The sequence below is a fragment of the Rattus norvegicus genome, chromosome 2, assembly GCF_021556685.1.
Source record: "Rattus norvegicus strain SHRSP/BbbUtx chromosome 2, alternate assembly SHRSP_T2T, whole genome shotgun sequence".
NCBI classification, from domain to species: Eukaryota; Metazoa; Chordata; class Mammalia; order Rodentia; family Muridae; genus Rattus; species Rattus norvegicus.
In genome coordinates, this window is record NC_141535.1 from 220,724,222 (window position 1) to 220,748,862 (window position 24,641).

The following is a 24,641-nucleotide window of genomic DNA, read 5'->3' on the forward strand; positions in this document are numbered from 1 at the left end:
GTATTTCCTTCTAGTTTGATGTGAAAGGTATATTCAGGCCTGTAATTTCTAAAAGATTTGATTTTTATGTTTTCTCATAATTGCAGGCTTCGCAACTCCTGTTAATTGCAAAGCTTAGTCACTGGCAGACATTCTAGCTCCACTAATGAAATGGCACACGATGTCACTAAACAGAACAAATGAATTAAATGCGTCTTCATAGACAAGCCCGGTTTCAAGCTGATAGCAGAGCGGCTCAAGCAACAGCTACGTTTATCAGGGTTGCGTTGCCTCCGGGTAAAACCTTACAGCATTCTAAGCCCAAATGTTTTGTAGAGATTAATGATTTCATACAAATATAGGAGGTCCAAAATGAGCTATCCCCACAAAATAGTTAGCACACTATGAACAACTAAAGTCTTTTCTTGGATAGCAAGAGAGATAGTAAGGGGTGGACAGAGAAAGAGGAGACTAAAATGTCAGTGATTTCGAACTTTTTGATGGACGTCAGAGGTCTAAGGGAGCATGAGAAATGAAGGTAAATCTTAAAAATCAAGGATCCCATTCCAGATCCTGCTACACAAGCCAACCTCTTGGCTTTGCAATATTTCACCCCATTCTCTAAGTCTTCATTCTAACGTCCCTTCATGCTACAAGCCTCATACCCTGCTGTGCATCTCTGTGCCTCATCCCGGCCATGTTTGAGCTATGTCCCAGGGTCATGGGTTAGCCAGGCGCTTCTTGCTTTCTTCCTGTTCTGGTAGGCAGATACTTCTTTACCAGTGCCTTAACCGTGTTCTGGCTTTGCCTCTCTTCTTCCCTTGGCCTAGACAGCTTAGCCCTGCTCAAAGGAAGCTGCCACCTTCAGCGGAGCACAACAGTTGTCCTAGTCCACCTGTCGTGATTCTCAACACATTGCCCGTCTGCTCCAAATTTACCCCATTTGATTGCTTTGTCTAAATGGATCCAATGTCTTTACATGCTTTTCCTGTACTGGATAGCTCTGAGGTTTTGTTTTTAACAGAGGATCCTGGAGAGAATCTTGAGAAATAAATTGGATTTGCTTCCTGGTTCTGGTGTATTTACTTAGCAAGCCCTTCAGGTGTAGGCGTTGGTGGCTTCTCCAGCACCGGCCTCCTGCCGTGCTAATGGTTATCTACAGCTCCTGCCTGAATCCCTCTAATGACACAGATCCTACAGTATGAGCAGCAATGAAGAGCCAAAATAGGTATAAATAGACTCTTAAACTGAACCGAACTCCGCCTACCCGTTCTCCCCAGTCTTCAGAGGGGTTTCCTTGGTTAGATACATTTCCAAGAGGAATATTTTTTCATGTGTTACTCTCTCAGATATTTGGACATAAATATCTTGAATTGGGGATATAGCTCAGTGGATAGAGACCTGGGTTTGATTTCCAACATCATACAAATGTGGTGCAATAATGGATGAATGGAATCCAAGCACTCAAGAAGTGGAGGCAGAAGATCCTTGCTTGTTTGAGAGTTCAAGACTATCCTGGATGATATGAGACCCTGTCTAAAATAAATATATAAGTAAATAAGTAAATTAGTAAATAAATATTTTAAATCTCACTTTTTATTTGCTCTCTTTTACAAAATTAATTAATTATCTCCTATATGATTCTTCAGCATCTTATTCGCTGGTTAGTGTCAACTGTTGACTTGACAGACTCTAGAATCGTCTGGGAGAGGAGCCTCCAGAGATTGTCTAGCTTTGGAGGATGTCTGTGAGAAAATATCTCTTTCATGTTAATAGATACGGAGAGACCCATCTTAACCATGGGCGAGACCATTCCCATCGCGGGAATCCAGGACTGTGTCTGAAGTGGCAGAAATAAACTGACCACAAACACTCATCCCTCTCTGCTTTCTGACTAGGAAGCAATATGACCAGACACCTCATGCCCCTGCCACCATGGTTTTCCTGCAGGATGGACTGTCCCCTCAAATCATGAGCCAACATACATGCTTTCTCCTTTAAATTGCTTCTGCCAGGGTATTTCATCATAGCAATGGGGAAAATGCACTATGTCCACCAGTGACTTGCCAATGTCCTTTTGGTAAGTACAGCCTCAATGGCAAAACAGGCCACCTCTGAGGCAGCCTTACAGTCCTGCTGGGGTAGAGTGGGACTCTACTTTTCCCTCTGGATGAGAGAGTCCTGGAAGATGAGTGCTCTAGAACCCACATTCATGGTGGCTTGTCGGTGAGCTGAAATTCCCAGAGCCTTTCTCCAGAGCAGCCACATCACAACTGGCTCCGTCTGCCCTCTCACCATTGAGAAAGGCTGTCTTCTGTAGAACTGCTGAGTTGGATTTCTTTCCCTCCTAACCTCAGACCGATGGTCAGTCTATGTTAATCAAACCCAGATCAGTCTGCTGTAGTGAGGGATGTGAACGTGATCTTTCAGTTCCTTAGAACACACATCTATCATTGATGCTGCCAGCTAAAGACAGCTAGGTCTAACAGAGCATATTATAAACATCTGTTAAAACATCTGATATATGTATAATACATATGTTGACTCTTTGGGACAGAGATTTTGTTGAGGTCTTGTTAATATTTCAGTGACGATTGCAGAGTATCAAAGTTTAAGGATACATGAGTTTCTACAGCAAAGTTGCCATGTCATTAGGCAACAACTACACTAAAGCATGGTGAAAAGAGGAGACAGGAAGGGAAAGCACTTCTAACATCTCAAGACTGCCCTTCACCAGTGCATCAGTAGCAACATCCAAGCCTGACAAAACGGGATCAAAGACCATGTCTAGAAGCCAAAGTGCTAAGGAAATACACAAAGGCAAGCTAGTCTATCTCCTTCTGTTCCCTGACTGCAGGAGAGTAGTCTAGCCTTCTCTATTTTATCCTAAGGCATCAGTATCTTTATCCTGAGTAGTTGATTTCCTATTCGGGGAGCCATGCTATGCCAAGCTAACGAAATGTCATAAAGTCATGTGCTAGAAATCCGTGACATGCTCTAGCCTTGACTACTGCTCACAGAGATGCTAACCACAGAGTCTTCTAAAGGAAACCATTCTGTAAAACTGCAGCCTGGGCATCTTTCCTCAGCTGTCTTTTTTCTCCTCATCAGGTGTCCTCATAAATACGAATTCTGGCCCCAATGCTGACGGAACAATTATAACGCTTCTCTCTCTTCTTTAGCTCAGGGTGTACGGAGAAGACTTCCTCCTTTCCTATTAAGTTTCTGCCTGAGGGCTGCTTATAATGAACCCAGCAAGGTGTCAAACGGTCCTGTTCCAGGCAAATTAAAAATGCTGACTCCCCACAATTCACTTTTACATTGTTCAGGAAGAAGTCTGTTTTCCTGTTACTGTTTTTGGCAGGGGAACCCCTAGAGCACCTTGGCAACTCAGTGAGCACCCCAAAAACAAAGCTGCCTTCTTCCTGGTGAACAGAATTGTGGGAAATATCACTAAATTTCCGTCTGACTCTGTTCTTCCTTCTTCCAGGGTAATCAGGCTTAGCTGGACCGTGGCTCCTGGTCAGGACTACACCACTTAGCCCTTTGTTCTAAATGCAGCCGTGTGCCACATCCAATGAAATATTCAATGGAATATGAGCTCAAGTGACATGTAACACCCCAAGGCCTGGCCCATATTACCCTGCAAAACTGAAGCCCTGTGTGTTTTTGACTTTGGAAGCTGCCTGTGGTTGACAGAGCAAAAGGTCACTGTGGGCTCCGGAAGGTGAGGAGCAGAGCTAATGCCTGATACATTTTTAAAGCTCAGGACCCTTTCACAGGAGAGAAAGACCATGGTATTAAGAACACAGAAGGGGTTGGGGATTTAGCTCAGCGGTAGAGCACTTGCCTAGCGAGCGCAAGGCCCTGGGTTCGGTCCCCAGCTCCAAGAAAAAAGAAAAAAAGAAGAAGAAAAAGAAAAAGAAGAAGAAGAAGAAAAAAAAAAGAACACAGAAGTTTCTCAAGGCCCCGGGCTCAATGGCACATTGGAAATAAAAACAAATGCCACAACACCAAGTAGTTTAATTTGTTGTTGTTGTTGTTGTTAAATAGTTGAGGCTTAGTTTTTGAGTGCTTAGTCACTAGGGATTGGCACTCTTTAAGAAGGATTAGGAGCTGTGGTCTTGTTGGAAGAAGTGCTTCATTGGGAGTGAGCTTTGAGGCTTCAAAAGCCCACACAAGATCCAGTCTCTCCCAGCCCCCCTGCCCTGCCCTTGCCTCTGCTGTCTCCTTTCCTCCACTGCCCCACTCCAGAAAAGAACCTTTAATCAAGTAATGCCAAGGAACAACACTGGAGGGTGTTTAGGAACTGCATGAAAGACTGGGCTGAAAGCTTCCTTAAATACAGCAAAAATACGGGCAAGCTCATTAACTCCAATCACAGTGACCTTCACACAAATGGAGGATCACATTTGCACCAATTACAAGTCTCACGCTGGGCCATTAGTAGGCAGTGCTTCCCCCTCTGACTTGAGTTAAAATCTTTCCTAGAGTTCCCTCAGGTTTGTGAGAGGGCAAGCTATTTGAAACAGCCTTGGTTCGGAAAGTGCCGTTTAGGGTGGAGAGGTTTGGAGGCAGCCACTGCTGTGGGTGTATGTAGCATTCTTAAGCGGCCTGGCTGGTGTGAGGGCAGCCTTGCCCGTCGCTTGGCTGATTGTCCTTCATTCAGAGCGACACAGGTGCTGGGGACGGATTTACCAGTTCTCTACTAAGGAGTCAAACTCCCTGGCCCTCGGGACCTTAGCCGCCTTGAAGGATCAAGTCCCGCCATTAACAGCACTTTCGCTGTATGTTTTTAACAGTGCTTTGCTCTTAACCAAACACACTAAGGGGAAATGATATTATTTTATCTATCTCTCATGATTTAATGACCATGCTGACAAGAAATCCTTGGGAGTGAACACCCAGGGCAGTGCACTGCCTTTCAACACCACCAGAGTTTGGTCCATCACATCACTTCGCTTTGCACCACTTCATACGATGGCTCATTGCCGTGACCCAAGACAACAGCTTACCCTACCCTACACTTCAACCACAATCATCTCATTCTTTTTTTTTTTTAACTTCATACCCTTTTGGGCACTGGAGCTTAAACACAGAAAATGGTTGAGGTTTAGACTGGACTCATGTCACCTTGCCCCATGTTACTAGCTCCTGTTATTCTAGCTCTACGGGCCGTGACCATGACCATGACATCATGACGTCTCCTTTGTGTTCTCACTTACCTCATGCCACAAGTTACTAGGTTCAATTCATCTTCTAGCAAAACGTGGGGCAACAGACTGTGAGAGGAAGCCTGGTAAGGTTGAACAATAAGGCTAAAAGCCCTGGGGACCCTGAAGGGACACTAGGAGCTTCACCTACTCCAGGCACCAGACCCCTGTAATATAGCCACAACCCCCACCAAAGAGAAATTGTGGCCATCAGTCACGTAAGGGCCCCAAGCCCTTCCATGTATAGATGAGGCATCCCTAATATCTCAGACCAAGACAATAGGAAAAGAGATGTGACCACAGTCACATAGGCCCAAAACAGAGTTCTCTGTGCTAATAAGGTACCTAGAGGCCTGGAGAGCTTAGCCAACAAGCTTCCCTTCCCAGACATCCCTCCCTACAAAAACTATTTAATCTCAGGCCACCCTGAGGAGTGGAGCATGATTTTTATGCATCCATTTTCCTCCATGACAATAAACTGTTTAGAACCATGGATCCTTTCATTAAGATCCGCCATGGCGAGCCATGGAGAAGGCCTTTACAGAGCCACAGCCTAATCTCCTGTAGAAGGCCTCTCTGTCCTCTCAGCCACACCTGCTCAAGCCTGCCTCCATCAAACCAAGGACAATCACCCCTACCACCACTACCACCAGGCTAGACACAGCCTGAGGACCCCCAACTCCACTCTGCTCTTCGAAGGCTCCCAGTGGTGGCTGGATATCCAAGAGTCTGAGAACTCAGTGGCCCCAGCCTCATTGCAGGCCTGGGGACCCATGAATCAGCTCTGGCTTTACCCCTCATGGAGCGGTGCCTCAGTGCTTCACTAAGGCCCAGCACCAGCACCAGCACCAGCACCAGCACCAGCACCAGCACCAGCACCAGCACCAGCACCAGCAGCATGAGATAAACAGTATCAAACTCCCCTTTTTCCCCAAGCAGCCATGCCCAGGGGCGGAGCAAACCCTATAGTAGGTCTGCAACTGCAGACCTAATCTTTATCATGACTGTGAAAAGCTTGGTGGAACTGACCAAAGACCAGCAAACGGTGGTCCTAGGGGCTGGACTTCATCTGCTGTCACATTTTGGAAGTAGATTTTATTAGAAGACATCTTTGCCTGTTCACACACACACATTGCCTGCAAGGCCTACACTGTTGACTGTCTAGACTTTCACAGGGGAAGTTTACCTGCCAGTCCACGGTCTGAGTCAACATCATTTCTCACGCAGACAATGAAAGCTATCTTCTTAAACTTCATTAACTTATCACAACAGCAAGCACTCTTGCTAATCAATAAAAAGATTATATATGCCCAACTCTTCAGCTGATATGGTACCTGCTCTTTTGAAGAGTTCCAGTGCCCAAAGAAAGACATTTTGCATGGAAGAAGGAAGCTGTTAATGCCAGACACACAGAAAGCCTTAGTGCAAGGGAGTAGATAGGCATCCAAAGAGTAGAAATTAGATGGATGATTTGCATCTAATCAGGAAAGGCCAGATATCAGAGCTTAGCTAGAAAGAAAGCAGATGTCGGTTACTGACCATACGGCAAGTGGCTATGCTATATGAAATGCATTGTATCCATACATTTTACTGATTATTGTTCTCATTCAGATGTCAATCATGGGTACCACACTGACAGCTTGTATAGTAAGTCTGAGAGCCTCCCACAGTATCCACCTCAGTGTCTCAGATCTCTACAGTTCAGAGATTTCTGGTTAGCTACTAGACGTGGTACCATGTGCCTGTCAGTCATGCCTGAGAAGGCTGACACATGAGGAACCCATGACTTATTAAAATGCTAATATATCTAAAGTTCCAGTGGAGATGAAGTCAGGGACTGTTCTTCACAGAACTGTGTGTGGCCCTCCACAGAAGCGCAGGTTCTAGAAGCATCTGCCTATAACTCCTCTCCGACCATACTCTTTGTCCTGCTCAAACATCTCCACTAAACCTTTGCTGTGCTCTCAGAGCCTGGTTGACCTCATCTCTGCAACTTTTCTGTGTTTGATTTTAAGACAGGGTCTTGCTGTGTGGCCCAGTCTGGCTCAGAACTCATTACGTAGTCCAGGTTAACCTCAAACGCCAAATTTTCCAGCCTCGGCCTTCAGAACGCTGAGGCAGCAGATGTGTGGCTACATGCTGGGCTTCTCCTCTGCTGTTTCTAATGACATTCTATCTCTGAGTTCTTCTAGAATTCATTGTCTCTAATAATTAAGATTGTCTCACGAAGGGTCGGAACCATGGGAAGTGGTGCCTATAACCAAAAGGCAACCTGATTGCAGCTAAGGTGATCTTAGGAGTGAAGGTGGGGTAAAGTCTTGGAGTCAGTCAATGTGATAATGACAGACCAGAAGCTTTGGCAATGGCTAGAGCCCTCACATGATATTTCAATGCCACCCACTTATTAATCCTGTTCCACAAGCCTAGAGAAATTGGAGCAATGGCTGGAGTCCCTGCTTGGACCCTTCAGCTCTATAAGCAAACGAGTCTCTAGTCAGTCCTCAAAAGCTGCAGACTGTAGGCTGTGTCAACCTGTGAATGAATAGCAACCTCTTTGCTGGTTCAAGTACTCAGTGTGGGAATGCTCTGTTGAGGTAAAAAATAAAAAATCAGCAGAACAGTTCTGTAGACCCTGGTCACGCTCTCTCTCTCTCTCTCGTTCCCGTTCCTGCTCTAGAGGGCCACTGGAACTAGAGCTGATTTATGTCAGCGGCTCCACCCTGCCCCCAAGTACTCTCTGACCCGCTGTCTGGGAGCCATTCAGCACTCTGTCAGGCAGCCCCAACCTCACTCACAGCTCTCTTGGCTGGTTTCCACCACGCCAGGCATGCACATCACAATTCTGTGGCGGCCCTGGTACATCCTGCCACCATACACTCTCTCGAACTCAATTAAGTCACCACATAAAAGAACACACCACACAGTAGCCTCTGATCTAATTGGTAATATATAACTTGACCATCTAGACAACACAAAATCCTGTACACAGCCATCCCTCAAAAACAGTCGTAACAACCTGTAACCAAGTTCAGAGAAGAATCTTAACATCTGCCTCCAAGTTCTCTCCACTCCCCTCTCCTTGTTGGGACTTCCTCTCCCCATCTCTAAAACTTTTTTTTTCCCACCCATCCTCCTTCTCGTCCAATGACAGGCCTCGTTTTATCCTGTGTTTGCCTTCCCCTGCATAATGACATCAACCTACCCACTCAGTAGTGTCAGAGCTCAGTTTTGCACCCTCAGGGATTCCTTTCGTGGATGGCAGTGGACAGAGCAGTGGATGGCAGTGGACTGAGCAGTGGATGGCAGTGGATGAGCAGTGGATGGCAGTGGGTAGAGTAGTGGATGGCAGTGGACAGAGCAGTGGATGGCAGTGGGCAGAGCAGTGGATGGCAGTGGGTAGAGCAGTGGATGGCAGTGGGTAGAGCAGTGGATGGCAGTGGGTAGAGCAGTGGATGGCAGTGGGCAGAGCAGTGGATGGCAGTGGGCAGAGCAGTGGATGGCAGTGGGTAGAGCAGTGGATGGCAGTGGGTAGAGCAGTGGATGGCAGTGGGCAGAGCAGTGGATGGCAGTGGGTAGAGCAGTGGATGGCAGTGGACAGAGCAATGGATGGCAGTGGGTAGAGCAGTGGATGGCAGTGGGTAGAGCAGTGGATGGCAGTGGGCAGAGCAGTGGACGGCAGTGGATGAGCAGTGGATGGCAGTGGGTAGAGCAGTGGATGGCAGTGGGTAGAGTAGTGGATGGCAGTGGACAGAGCAGTGGATGGCAGTGGACTGAGCAGTGGATGGCAGTGGATGAGCAGTGGGTGGCAGTGGGTAGAGTAGTGGATGGCAGTGGACAGAGCAGTGGATGGCAGTGGGCAGAGCAGTGGATGGCAGTGGGTAGAGCAGTGGATGGCAGTGGGTAGAGTAGTGGATGGCAGTGGACAGAGCAGTGGATGGCAGTGGGCAGAGCAGTGGATGGCAATGGGTAGAGCAGTGGATGGCAGTGAGTAGAGCAGTGGATGGCAGTGGGCAGAGCAGTGGATGGCAGTGGACAGAGCAGTGGATGGCAGTGGGCAGAGCAGTGGATGGCAGTGGATGAGCAGTGGATGGCAGTGTGCAGAGCAGTGGATGGCAGTGGATAGAGCAGTGGATGGCAGTGGGCAGAGCAGTGGATGGCAGTGGGCAGAGCAGTGGATGGCAGTGGATGAGCAGTGGATGGCAGTGTGCAGAGCAGTGGATAGAGCAGTGGATGGCAGTGGGCAGAGCAGTGGATGGCAGTGGGCAGAGCAGTGGACGGCAGTGGGCTGAGCAGTGGATGGCAGTGGGCAGAGCAGTGGATGGCAGTGGATAGAGCAGTGGATGGCAGTGGGCTGAGCAGTGGATGGCAGCCACACCCAGGCTTATTTCTCATGACAAAGGAGCGATGCTCATCATTGGGAAAGGAACAAAAGTACTGTCTCTAAAGGGTCTGTACTTACATAACCTTATGACAAAAACCATATTCCTCTGTGCTCTATTTTATATTTTGTGCAGGAGTTACATTTTATGAGCAAATATTTCTAAGCAGATTTTAAATTAATTTCTAAATTATGTCAGTTTTAGTGATTAAACTTATCATCCTGGGCTGGCAAGACAGCTTAGCAGGAAAGGGCACCTGGCACCACACCAGTGTCTGTCATGTACCCACTGTGCTGGTGTGGAGTTGCCCAGAGATGGGGAGTCATTTGGACTACAATGGTGGTTAGAACCCAGCTGGAAAAACCATATGCACACAGCTAAATACACTGCGTGGTCCAATGACATGGGTGCTAGGGAAAAGAGTGTAGTCTGCCTGCAGCTGTTGGATGGCTCTCCAGAAACCTCAGGTGGGATGGAGATGGGTGGCCATTAGAAGCGGGGTAGTGGGAGGGATAAGTGGCAATCAAAGGAAAGCTGCAATAGCCACAGAAAGAAGAAAAACACGGGACAAGCCATAAGACATAATTAGCTCAGCCAGGATAAACGTGGATGATGTGGGGTGTGGAGCAGGGAGTGAGGCTGGAGGCCAAGCTGGGTCATACTCTGGATCAACTAACTGTGGCTTTCATTTGAAAGCTTGCTTGTTTTGGTGTCAGTGATAGTAAATCCATAGAAAGATCTTCTACATGCATCAAGGAAACAACTTTCTCGTGCTGAATGAACACGGCTTTTAATTCTCAAAGCAGAAAGCAGCAGAGCTGCAGAAGCTGTCTGGCAGGCTACAAAACACCACAGACACCCCCCGGCAAGCATTTAGGCAGCCAACACTGAGCTGGTCTGTTTACAAGGTTTTCTAAACCGATTCTTCTTTCCAGGTTTATGGTCACATTAGTGTCAGCCTCTGGAAAGGGCAATCATTCATCCTTCTTCATTCACAGCCTTTAAACCCAGTGTTCAAATGTCTCATTCAGAAGCCGGGCATGATGGCGCACACCTGCAATCCTAACGGTCAGGACCCTGGAGTGGGTGGATCCCTCGAGCCTGGGAGCTGGAGATCAGTCAGAGGAGCACGCAAAGATTTCCTCTAAGAGGGCCAGAAAATCCCCACCACCACTAGGGAGATTCGTCTAACATTTTTCAAATTTTACAGTTCCCACCCGCCCCATGGCCAGAGAAACAAAAAAGGTTTCCTCCAAAAGAACTGTAGGCTGCTCATTCCTCTCCACAGATTCAGTGAAGTTGATATTTACTGTTTATGCCACAGAGATGCAAAGTACACAAGCTCATCTTTAGGAGCCCAAAATGTGATTTCTGTCGATGCAATCATTATAAAAACTAGGATATAATGAGGTTGCTGTGTCGGTAGCAATTCAGAGGGGAAGAAGGAGAGAAAAGAGCATGGGCTGCCAAGTTTAGATGTCTACTCAATCCAGTAACTGCATCCCAAGAGTCCTAAGGAGGATTCGGGACAGTCTCCAAGATGTCTTCTCCCTGAGGTTTGCCACAAGGCTTCTTGATGAGGTCATTTCATTGACTTACATTGCTTCCTGGTTTGGGATTTTTGTTTATTTGTTTTGTTTTGTTTTGTTTTGGGGGGGTCTCCTTTGGTATAAAGATGTTAACTTTAAACCTATCTATCTCTCTTGCTTCTTCTCCTTTACTACTTAGTCCCCACCGTCTTTAATGGTCTTGCTTCTCTGCACACTTACCCCTAAATTCTTACTTCAATCTCGTAACAGAACTTCTGGGGAAAAAAGTTTCAGAGCAAAATTTTGTCAAATCAAATAATATCAGTTAGTGCCAGGAGTAGTGGAAACAAGCCTTTAATCACAGCACTTGGGAGACTGAGGCAGGAGGTTCTCTATGAGTTCAAGGCCAGCCTGGTCTACATAGCAACATCCAAGATTACATAGTAAGACCCTGTTGTTGTTGTTAATAATAATAATAATAATAGTAATAGTAGTAGTAGTAGTAGCAGCAGCAGCAGCAGCAACAACAACAACAACAATAATAAAAGCCAGTGAGGAGTTTATTAAAGTGGAAACTAAAGTTTACAGGCCTGGGTAACTGAGCCCACCCTTCAAGTGTGGACAAGGGAAATAACAATAAGACAGAAGCCGTAGATCTTATGAAGTAGGAGGAGAGAAAACATGAGGAATCCAGGGCTGGCGACATGCCTCAGTGGTCAAAGCACTTGCCTGCAAATGTGAGGACCTGAGTTCAAATCCCCAGAAGCCCAGGAAAAGCACATGTGCCTGCAATCCCAGCGTGCCTACAGTGAGATAGGTGGCAGAGCAAGAGAATTCTTAGAATCTTTAAGTTAGGCCAACACGTGCAGCTCCAAACAGCAAAGACACTGTACTGGCTGGTTCTGTGTGTCAACTTGACACAAGCTGGAGTTACCACAGAGAAAGGAGCTTCAGTTGAGAAAATGCCTCCGTGAGACCCAGCTGTAAGGCATTTTCTCAACTAGTGATCAAGTGGGGAGGACCCAGTCCATTGTGGGTGGTGCCATCCCTGGGCTGGTGGGCTTGGGTTCTATAAGAGAGCAGGCTGAGGAAGCCAGGGGGAGCAAACCAGTAAGTAACATCCCTCCATGGCCTCTGCATCAGCTCCTGCTTCCTTACCTGCTTGAGTTCCAGTCCTGACTTCCTTTGGTGATGAACAGCAATGTGGAAGTGTAAGCTGAATAAACCCTTTCCTTCCCAACTTGCTTCTTGGTCATGATGCTTGTGCAGGAATAGAGACCCTGATTAAGACAAACTCCATGCTTAAAACAAGGTAGATGATGAGGACCAGTAATTGCCCTCTGACCTTCACAAACACACTCACATGTGCACACTCCTCACCAATATAACACACTTACACATTACACAATAATATACATATACTACAAACACACCACACACATGTACACACATCATACACATATACCACACACACAGTCACACACCATATGCATATACACCACACATATCACATGCATATACAAAGCACGGACACACACCATACACATATGCAACACATACCACACATACCCTACATTACACACACACACACACACACACACACACACACACACACACACACACGGCATTACAGTTACAGTCTCACAGCAATTCACTTATTTTGACACCCTCTATGGGGAAAGCACATTCTTGTTCATAAAAAGACATTGTGAACAAGAAGCCAATGGTCTGCCATACTTTCACAATTTACTACTTAGAACACTTTGGTTCAAACACCAACGTGTTGACTTGTTCACATTTCTCAAAGCTGTATTTGCCAGTTACTTTCCCCATTAAAATGATTATGAATAAAGCAGATGAGAACACAATGGGCAAATTTTCAGGCAGAGGAGCTATGGGTATCATAAACCATAAAATGCTGGTCGAACCCTCGCTGTTGCTAGAAGTGAGTCAAGAGCTGGTCATCAGCTTTCTGGCAGCTGGTGCACAGGGATGCCACCACTGACTCTGCTGTCCATTATGACAGCTCCTGTGTTGGTTCAGGAGAACCCCTCCCATTCTAATGCCTAGACTGAGCAGCAGTTCCTTCCATGGATCCTCATAAAGGCACCTTTTGTTCATTATAGCATTTTATAGAGCCATTGCCTCAAAGGTGTGTGAGCATGGAAAATTCCTGCAAGCATTTGGGTATGGAATCCCATGACTCAAGGTTTCAATACTTGGCTCACAAAACACTGTCCTGGCATTGTTTACAAACCAAGCAGCTGATGAAGGGGGTGAGGGAAAAGGCTCCCCACAAACACAAGGAATAAACGCAGATCAGTCCATCAGCCTTTCACTTTCAGATGGCCAAGGAGAGAATGTATTTGATGTTCAACACAACTTTGCCTCATTCAGGGACCTTTCTCCAGGTCACCAGCTTCTCTACCAAGAAAATCATCTGCATATGACTTTTGAAACACAGACGAAGGCCAACTGAGATGAATCCTTCCATTGTGCCAATGTATGAAGGGCCTAAGCTGTATCCCAGAGGTTCAAGGAGCTGCTCAACTGCTCTCCACACCCAACTCTGATGCTCAACTGCTCTCCACACCCAACTCCGATGCTCAACACTGCTCTCCACACCCAACTCCGATGCTCAACACTGCTCTCCACACCCAACTCCGATGCTCAACACTGCTCTGCACACCCAACTCCGATGCTCAACACTGCTCTCCACACCCAACTCCGATGCTCAACACTGCTCTCCACACCCAACTCCGATGCTCAACACTGCTCTGCACACCCAACTCCGATGCTCAACACTGCTCTGCACACCCAACTCCGATGCTCAACACTGCTCTGCACACCCAACTCCGATGCTCAACACTGCTCTGCACACCCAACTCCGATGCTCAACACTGCTCTGCACACCCAACTCCGATGCTCAACACTGCTCTGCACACCCAACTCCGATGCTCAACACTGCTCTCCACACCCAACTCCGATGCTCAACACTGCTCTGCACACCCAACTCCGATGCTCAACACTGCTCTCCACACCCAACTCCGATGCTCAACACTGCTCTGCACACCCAACTCCGATGCTCAACACTGCTCTCCACACCCAACTCCGATGCTCAACACTGCTCTGCACACCCAACTCCGATGCTCAACACTGCTCTGCACACCCAACTCCGATGCTCAACACTGCTCTACACACCCAACTGTGATGCTCAACACTGCTCTGCACACCCAACTCCGATGCTCAACACTGCTCTGCACACCCAACTCCGATGCTCAACACTGCTCTACACACCCAACTCCGATGCTCAACACTGCTCTACACACCCAACTCTGATGCTCAACACTGCTCTACACACCCAACTCCGATGCTCAACACTGCTCTACACACCCAACTCCGATGCTCAACACTGCTCTCCACACCCAACTCCGATGCTCAACACTGCTCTGCACACCTAACTCTGATGCTCAACACTGCTCTCCACACCCAACTCTGATGCTCAACACTGCTCTACACACCCAACTCCGATGCTCAACACTGCTCTACACACCCAACTCCGATGCTCAACACTGCTCTGCACACCCAACTCCGATGCTCAACACTGCTCTGCACACCCAACTCCGATGCTCAACACTGCTCTACACACCCAACTCTGAGCCACAGGAGGAATCTGGGTCAAGACCTCTGGGTCAGGGCTCAGTCTATCCTCAGAACACCTGCTTCCTCATCAACAACAGGATAGAAGGTGTCACCCCTTCCTCTCCAACAGCAGCTGCCAGAATGTGTCACCAGGTCACAGTCTGTGAACAGTATGCCCTCTTATCAATTTGTTTTTGTGTAAGTTTTAAAAACAAAAGTGGCTGGAGAGATGGCTCAGGGGTTGAAAGCCCGGGCTTGGATACCCAGCACCCACATGGCAGCTCACAATGGCCTGTAATTCTAGTTCCGGGGAATCCAATGCTCTCTTTGCAAGCACCAGGCATGCGCATGATACACAGACATATTGGCAGGCAAAACAGCCATGTGCATTAAATAAAATTTAAAGTTATAAAAAGAACCAATGACACCAAGCTAAATGGGATTTAAATGAGATTTTCCTAGAATTTGCTTTTTTTTTTGCTTATTTCCTATTGGCGTGTGGCCTAAAATATTTTCAATGATTTTATAGTTCTGATATTTTAACATTCTTGAGTAGGCAATGTGTTACAGATGGAGATACTAGGATGAAATATTGAGGGACTTACTCTGTTCTATTAGGACATATAAAAACCCAACTGCTTGACTAGAAACTTCTCTTAGAGGGTGTTGGCTAGAGCTCTGGTCAAGGATAGACTTTCTGACAACAACCAACTCTTAAGGAGGAAAAAAAAGTCATTTTGGCTCATGGCATAAGAGACTTCAGTCGTGGTCGGTTGGCCCTGTTGGATTGGTGACACAGAAGAGCCTGGACAGTGTATGTGCCAGAGAAGACAACTGTTCACAGCACGGCAGCAAGAGGAGGAACCAGAGTCCAGATGACACCCCACACACACACCCCTACCCCACCCCCAACCCCCCAACCCCCCCACCCCCCCACCCCCCAATCCCCCACCCCACCCCCGTATCAGGCACTCTCCTCATCTAACATCCTCTCACTGGGCTCACGGGTTTTGGAAAAAACGTTCACATTCTAAGGTGTAACAAAGTTACAACAGTTGCCCATGAGGGGGCAGCACTCCTGACTACCTAAGACAGAATCTTCAATTATGTAGCTTGCTGGGGTCCGCAGCACTCTGTACAACGGTGTTACACCCTGCGGCAAGGAAATGACAAAACAGCACGTCTACAGTTGAAAAGGGACTTTAAGATCAATGAGACAAATCTCCTTGTTTTTGAAGTGACAGGCTTAGAGACTGAATGGCCAGAGCGAACATAGAGTATAGAACGTATAGAGCTAAGAAGGGGTAGGGCCGGGACTGCTGGTACCCTGCTGTCCTAGATTGGATGACCTACACGCATGCTAGCTAGCATGCGATAGTCAGCAAGGATTTAACCCCAGGCTTTCTAGTTCACTGCCTCATCCACAGATCGTATCTGCCAAGATACAAAATGACTTCCTATTGTAATCTGCTACAAAACAACACAAGTATCACTTAGTGGCAGTAAATAGCAAGTAACAGCTTTTCTTAAAAAGCACTAAGTCCCACAAACTAGGGAGATGGTGACTTTCAGTGCTTAACAGACAAGCTGATCTCGAACAACTCTGAGGTCAAAGCATCAGCTACAACCACTTGCTCCCCAAGACAGAGCTCGTCAGGCAGAACCCCAGAGCACAGCACTCCGAGGCTGGACACGGCAAACAAGAACGACGTGCTCATTAAATCCTGTATATGACGCCAACGCTTCGAACTTAACGTCTTGCAGGCTCTGAAACACCTAGATGCTTTGTTTCTGGAAGTTAAAAGAACAAAGCAAACTTGACCCTTGCGTTTTCTAGCAAAAATATGCTTGCTTTAAAAAAAAATTGTTAAACAGCTTGTGTTGGGGATTTAAATGTTTTGGGAACACAAAATCCTATCTGGGAGTGTTTCAATCTAAGCAGCAGAAAACCCAAATTAACAAAGGCACAACTAGGCAAGAGCTTTCTGTTCGAATAGCTCACTGGGCACTGTTATCCCTCAAAGCAGCGTCCAGGGCACCAGCAGGAGCCTCGGATCACCCTGACAACCACCTCTCGCTGAGGCAGATCCGCTGTCTCCAGACATGAGAATCATGTCAGTAGACATGATGGTGGTGGCTTCCAGGCCAGGCCAAAGATAATCCAATGTGCTCGTTTGTTTTTGCTTCAAACAAGAGATACTCTTTAATAAACGATTCTGCTACATTTAAACATATCATGTCAACAAACTGTGGGGTTTTTCCCATACACAAAACCTGCCAATCACCCACCTGACTTAGAAAGGCTGAGAAACACATATTTTTCAAAGTTATTAAATGCACACCCATAATTTCAGAAAAGACTAATTATAGTTGCTTATTAAAGATGGGTCTTATGACGAGTCCTAGCAAGCTAGGATTTTATGAGAAAACCATATTTTTTTTCTTTCTTTTTTTTCTCTCTAGCTTTTTTCATGGGATGTGGTTGGAAGGAATGGTTTTTTTGGGGAATATACAACAAGGATATTTGTCTTTAGCCGCAGGGTGTCTCATATGGAGAGCAGAAAGATCTTAGAATAATAAATGTCCCAGTAGCTGGGAGATTTGATTTGCAGAAAATGGTTCAGCAGTTGTAGCTGAAACTCTTTGGGGGTTAGAGATTCCAAAGCTGCAAACCCGTAGGCTTGGCTTTATCCTGGGATGGGTCATTTTATCACTCGGGCAAAATGATGGACCTGCTCCCCATTCTGAAGTTCTGTGGTCTGTCTTTATGGCCCAGGGAGCTGACTTAAGACTGCAAATTAAATCATTCCAACTTAGGTTTCTTAAGATGCTTAATGTTACAGTCCCTCTGTTTCTTTTTCCATTAGAGTCAGGCACCCGGTGGTGTCACCCCATCTGCCTTAAGTGGACAGTGCAGAGAAAAAGAGTTTAGAGCTGGCGTCGATCATTTGAGAAAGGACAGCCACAGTCTTGGAAACAAACCCTAAACCTTTACTCCAGGTATTTAAATGGGAGGGGCCTAGTAGGAGGTGGGTGTGGCCTAATAGAGCATGGCCCTTTGGCTCCATTCTCAACACTAGGAAATTGTCAAATGAGCTTAACAGACAATTTTCAGCCCTGTTTAATTATCACTGTGTTTTCTGTGATGTGAGGAAAAGAAAGGAGTTGTGAAGAGTGTGTCTCTGCAAGGTAAACCATAAAGTACCATTTTCAGAGTGCTTCTCTCCCAGAGGCTTCTGAGTTTGCCACATTAAGTTTTAAGGAGTTTGCCCTAGGTATAAGTATCAAAATAGACGTGTTTCCACTTGCTTTCAAACATTTAAGAAAAGTGTTTCTTTAAGCATTGAAATATTTCTTTCATCAATGTAAATTCTGGAGTATTAAGATAATACTTTGGGGGCAGGAGAGATGGCTCAGAGGTTAAGAGCACTGACTGCTCTTCCAGAGGTCCTGAGTTCAAATCCCAGCAACCACGTGGTGGCTCCCAACCATCTGTAATGGGATCTGATGCCCTCTTCTGGTGTGTCTGAAGACAGCTACAGTGTACTCATATACATAAAATAAATAAATATATCTTTAAAAACAAAAACAAACAAAAAAGATAATACTTTGGGGCAGAATCCAAGGATGGGGGGGCTGGGTCAGTGCAGCCGGAAAGATACAGGAACTGAAAGTGGTGGGGCGGACACTGCTCCTTTCTCAGTGCGCAGTGAAAGACAGTAAACACGTCCATACATCGCTCTCCCTTCAGCAATCTGAAATCTAACCCAGTAATTGAGGGGTGGGCAAACACCACTCCAGTCCTTTCCCCTGGCTCCCTCTGCTTCACCGCCCAAATTAACTCAGCACTTTCCCGCTCTTCTTCTGTCCTTTTCTGTGCACATCCCCACCTCTTCCCTCCTCCTCGAAGCTTCACACAGGCCATGACACAACTGTGCCCGCGTCACTGTTACAGCACACACTTCTGATTCACCACTGCCTCGGGTTTACATGTAAGGGGTGGGGGAGCGCTCCGGGCTTGGAGGAGGAGCAGGCAAGACACGGTCCTGGGCCAGTCCACCCTGGAGACAACATCCTAGGTTCCTAAGTTACAGCCTACCCCGTGACAACATCCCTGGACACAGTCCACCGAGCTCTCGCGGCCTCTCCTCCCCCGCGGCCGCTACAGACCTCCCGACACAGCGGTGGGGACTCTTGGGGTCCGAGGGCTGCGCTCCCAGGAGATGCGCCCCGCGCTGGCCGCTCCCGGCTGGTCTCCCCCGCATCCCCGGGACAAGTCGCCCGCGGCCACCACCTGTCGGGGTGTGGAGCAGCACGCAGGGAACTGCTCGGCTTTCACTCCCTCCAAAGTTGCCCGACGCAAACTTTCCATCCGAGACTCTCGAACCCGCGCTGCCTCTTACCTGGGGCGTGGGTGGCAGAGCCCTCGGACACCAGCGGCCGTGGGTTCGGATCGGCATCAGTCGCCACCGACCCAGACAGAGCCGGCTCGGGAGCATCCTCCTGCCGGTCCGAGCTCCTGGCACTAGCGACGCATCATCCGGCCGCTAGAGCCCAGCCCGCTGTGGGCTCAGCCCGCCCCGCCGACTGGGGCGGCGACAGGAGGGTGTGTCCCTGCTTTGACTTCGCTTGGTGCACACCCGGGCGCCGCCGGGCTGGTTATTTTTCCTCCGACGAAAAAGAAAGAGCGAACCAGTGACGAACTTCTTCCTAGTCTTATGTTTCTGGTGCCTGGCTCCCCTCACATGTGTCTTGAGAAAGGAACAGGAGCTGGGCTCTCACACTATACTGCTGTTGATGTCGAAACTCAACAGAAGCCAGGGCCGGAAGTAGTGAGGCTTGCCTGGGACCTCAGATTTGGGAACGGAGGCCGGATGATCAGGAGTTCAAGGCCACCCTCCAGCAAAAAGTTGGAGGACACTCTGAGCTACCTGAAACCCTGTCACAACATGAACCAAAACTCCCACCACCAGTTTCTGGGCACCGTGCACTGGGAGAGCAGTGTTCCCTATCGATACCTCCCCCGTCCCCCCTACGCCCGCCCCCACACACACTGGTGCCTTTACTTACACAGGGAGAGCCAGGGCCCTGAGGAACGGACTTAAGGGATCTGGTAGCAGGAAGGTACCTGGAAAATGAGCTCCTTTGCCCAACAGGGAAGAGGAAGAAAAATGAGTTTCCACCTCCAGGTGGGCTCCAAGGCTTAGGATGAGCCTCCCCGAGGCCTCAGCCCACAGAAAAGTCAGCCCAAGACTCTAGGTGCTCCTGAAGTTTGTAGCTCGTTACAGGCTGGTCCAAATCCAGACACTGGGAAATTTTCTTCCATAGCAGAACTGGCCTCTCTTTGGGGACAGATGAAAGGACCCTGCTCCCCCTGGGGCAGGAGTTAAGCATTGCGAAATCACTGTAAAAACCGCTATTAGTGTTAACGATCAGTCCTGTAGGCTCGCATTGTAAGCACTCTGCATGCTCGATGCTCATGCTTGCTTTCCTGTAAATGGCAAACATGTGGGGGTGGGGAGGCAATTTGGCTTCCTAATTGGCAGCGGTTAGGCTTCCCCTGGTTCCTGGTTACCTTGAGCCAAAGAACTGTCAATCAAACACTCTGCCACTCTGAATATGGCACAGATGCCTCGAGGGAACTACAGGATGATGTTCAGAGCTGTTTGCTACAGCTCCTGAGGATCCAACTCCAGCCCGAAATGTTTCAGTTTACACAGGGCATTTTGCTATCCCGTGCCCTGTAACTATTTCTAACCAGCCCAGAGGAGAAGCATTTTACCTGGCAACTCAAAAGTGTTGTCATTGGTGTGAACACAAAACCATGTGTATAAGAGTGTTGCTGTGATTGGTAGGTACACTAACCCCCTTCTCTAGCCATGGGTGTTTGGCTGGGGAGGCACCATTGCTGTTTCCCCTGCTCTGGTGTGGCAGCCTTAGGTCCAAGAGAAGGTTAGGTCCGAGGTAATGATGTACTTTAATCCCAGCAATCGGGAGGACTTTAGTTTGTAAGTTCAAGGCCAGCCTAGTCTCCATAATAAATTCCAAGCTAGTTGGAGCTACATAGTAAGACCCTGTCCCAAAAATTAAAAAAAGAAAAAGAAAAAAAGTGTTCTATACAATTTTCTTAGAGTTTCTATTGATGAAATAAAACAGCATGTCCAAAAGAAAGTTGGGAGGGAAAGGGGTTTGTTTTGGGGTGTGGGGGGTGCATATAATTCCAAGTTATAGTCCATTACTGAAGAAAGTCAAGACAGAAATTCAGACAGAAATAAACCTGAAGGCAGGAGCTGATACAGGGGCATGAAGGGGTGCTGCCTTCTGGCTTGCTCACCATGGCTTGCTCAGCCTGATTTCTTATAGGATCCAGGACCACCAGTCCAGGGTTGGAGCCACTTACAACAGTTTGGGCCCTCTTACTTCATTCATTAATTAAGAAGGTGCCCCACAGGTCTGACTACAGTCTGAGCTTATGGAGGCACTGTCTCAGTTGAGGTTCCCCCCTTTCAGGTGACTTTAGCTTGGGCCAAGTTGACATAGGACTACCCAGCACAGGAATGTTTTTTTCTTGTCAACTTGTGTAGAGTAGGCAGAGCTGGTTATACAAAACAAAACAAAACAAAACAAAACAAAACAAAACAAAACAAAACAAAACAAAACAGAAGGCAGAGACAAGAAGCAGTGGAGTCAACAGTGGCAGTCACCAAGCCAGGGCAGCATGCTGAGCATCAGAAGCAGCGGGACAACCAACTGCTTTGACAAACTGGAGGGCATAGAGCTGTGGAGGACACCGCACAGACCGAGCCACAGAGGAGGAGGGACCGAAGGCTGCACTGACTCGAGGCAGAACTGGAACCTGCAGGAACTGGTGACCCAGACCCGCAGAAGGGAAGAGCTGGATGTTAGGCCAAGCTATAAAAGAATTACAGCTGCAGATATGCAAAAGCAAAAAGATATGTGGTGTTCCTGAGAGAGCCACAAGAGCCGGGGCAGCTCTTGCTGCAAGGGCCTGCCGAGATGGGTCAGCAGTTAAGAGCCCCTTGCAGGGGATTCAAGTTCTATTCCCAAACTACCAGTCTCCCCAGTTCCAAGGAATCTGACGCCCTCCGACACCCGTGAGTACCTGACAGACACACAAGGGAAACACTTGCACACACAAAAAAGAATTAATCTAAAAAATAACTTAAAGACATGCTTCAAAATGTCATTAATCATAGGGGACCTCAAAAATATCAACAACTGGAGGAGCTGATGTTTGGGCTCTGAGAATTTTTGTTTATAAAAAAAAAGTAAAAACAAGATATTCATGAATAAATCAAGGGCTAGACTTGGTAGCTCATGCCTATAATCCCAGGACTTGGGAGGCAGAGGCAGGAGGACCACCACAAGCCTGAAGCCAGTCTCAAATGCATAGGGATTTTGAGGTGATCCAGGGCTACCTAGTGAGACCCTGTTACAAAACAAACAAGACAAACGATGGTGCACACCTTTAGTCAGAGTGAAGAAATAAAGTTTCAAAGTTTCATACATGTGAGAAACAAAGTTATAAAAACGAGGTTTTGAGAAAGACATCTGGTGGTCAGGATGCCTATGACAAACTTGTGACATTTCTGAGAGATACATCTGATTCTGACTGAGCTAATTAAGACAAAACAAAACAAAACAAAACAAAAAAAAAAAAAACGACTGTTCTCAGAAAGACCCCCTACCCCTTCCTGTGGTAAATTCTGAGAACAACTGCAAGATGTCATCCTGACCTTGCCCGACCACCCAGTTCTTCCCTGCCTCTAAGGGATGTGCCAACTTAGCCCTTTCCCAGTGATTCTCCAAGGCCAGGTGTAGGGCTGGAAGAAGAAAGTGACTGACTAAGCCAAGAACAGCCCCTCCAGCAGGCCAGCCAATACCTGACCAGATCCTTTGTCCTGTGTATCACCAGTGAGAATGGGCCAGCTAACCCTGTTGCTGAAGTCTGCCTTCTGTAACAAATAAAAGTTGTGTGCTTTTTGGGTTTGGGGTTGCCTCTCCCTGTGTGGATGAGCAACCCCACATACGTGGAATAAAAAAACCTCATGCTATTGCAGCGGTCACTTTGTCAATCTGTGCTCTGTGGGTTGTGCTCCTGAGGTAAGGCCACTATGGGGTCTTACAACAAGAGCAACCAGGAGACAGAGACAGAATCTCTGAGTTGGAAGCCAACCTTGTCTACAGAGAGAGTTCCAGGACAGCTAGGGCTGCACAGAGAAAACCTCTCACAAAACCAAAAAGAAAGAAGGAAAAAGAAAGAAAGAATTACTGTAAGATCCCCAGTACACATGAAGCCAGAGTTTGGATCTAGCATTTAGGTCTAGAATTACATCACTTTTGACTCCAAGATTTTATAACCTTAATCTGATACTTCTGTCTTTGGCTCTCAGCTGACGACTCCCCTTCTCACAGCCACAGATGTCACAGACTTCCAGTCACAGATCAGGGTGAAGTGACAAAAGAAATATGCTGTGCAAATCTCAAGCTCGAAAGTTTGAAACTTTGCACATCATGAAACTTTGCATGACTTGTGTGCATATACATGTGCATGCATGAGTACACACGTGCACATGTAGCCATGCCTACGAAGGCCAGGTGTCAACCTCTGGTGTTACATTTTAGGAGCTGTCCGCCTTGGTTTTTAAGATAGAGACTCTCATGGGAGCCTGGTGCTCACTGATTACGGTAGGCTGGCTGGCTGGCCAAGAAGTCCCAGAGATCTTCCTGTCTCTACCTCTCCAGCACTAGGAATACAAGCTTGTACCACCATGCCAGCTTTTTATCATGAATGGTGGGGACTGGCACAGAACTGATAGGCCATCTCTATAGCATTTGGTTTTGATTCTGAAAAATACCACCTTAGTACTTGGGAAGCTGAGGCAGGAAGAGTATCACTAAGGAGGTTGGCCAGGAGTCCCTGTGAGCCTGAGTTCAAGATCTGTCTGGACCACAGTGAATTTCAACCCAACATAAGCTGAGCTGTACAACTCGGTGTCAAAAAAACCCAAAAAACAAAACTCCAATCAGAGAGAGAGAGGGGGGAGAGAGAGAGAGAGAGAGAGAGAGAGAGAGAGAGAGAGAGAGAGAGAGAGAGCCAGGTACAGTGAAAGCCCCACCATTGTGGCTCTCCAGGAGCGCCAGCCTTTGAATCTGATAGCCTGTAGACACAGTAGACTCAAATGGCTTGGTACTTTCTGAAGCACATGGTGGTAAGTGCCATTAACAAACAGACTGACCAAACAGGAGATCAGGCAGCAGTGACAGCAGAAAAATAAAGTTTGTTTTGTTTCTGGGTCAAGTGGGTAAGAATTTCAGTGACCATAGAGACTGGTTGGTCATCACGAGGGCAAAGCGAAGGCTCAGCCAACAGACGAGGATCCAGACGGTCGGTTTGGCCGAACAGCTGCTTTCTGCGTTGTGAGATGATGTCACCACCGCCAGACGCTGTAGGAGAAACTTTGCACACACCTTCCACACAGTCCTCAGGAAACGCAAACCAAAGAACGAGGGTTACATCATGCAGGGATAAGACTAAGGTCTTCGGTGGGACTTTGTCCAGGCCAATACAGCAAGCAAAGGGACCATCGTGTGGCAGGTGTGGAACCAGGACTGCTTTTGTTTTTGTCCTTCTCCTCAGGAGCACAGTTCCTTCCCTTATCCCTCCTCAGGCTGAGTTCCAGTGAGCACCGCTCAACCTTCTTCACCTGGGGGAAATTCTAGACTCAGCTCCTGAAAGGCTGCAACCGAATCCCGTCCGTGTTTTGTTCTTTCATGGGGTTGTGCGGCCTCGTTAACTTTCAGTGTCAAACATGGAAGTCTTAAAAGGCACTCTGAAACCTCTATACCTGAGGTGGTTCTCCCTGCTGCTTCATAGT

The 24,641-nt window shown here is 47.4% G+C and overlaps 1 protein-coding gene across 1 annotated transcript in view; it reads right to left on the reverse strand.

The window, feature by feature from the left end:
• Nucleotides 1-19,270, reverse strand: part of Mcub (mitochondrial calcium uniporter dominant negative subunit beta) — a 70,795-nt gene extending 51,525 nt beyond the window's left edge. Inside the window, 1 exon segment of the mRNA NM_001398673.1 lies at nucleotides 19,146-19,270. Within this exon segment, the coding sequence (NP_001385602.1) occupies nucleotides 19,146-19,241 (96 nt within the window). The 5' untranslated portion in view covers nucleotides 19,242-19,270.
• Between the last annotated feature and the right edge of the window lie 5,371 nt (nucleotides 19,271-24,641).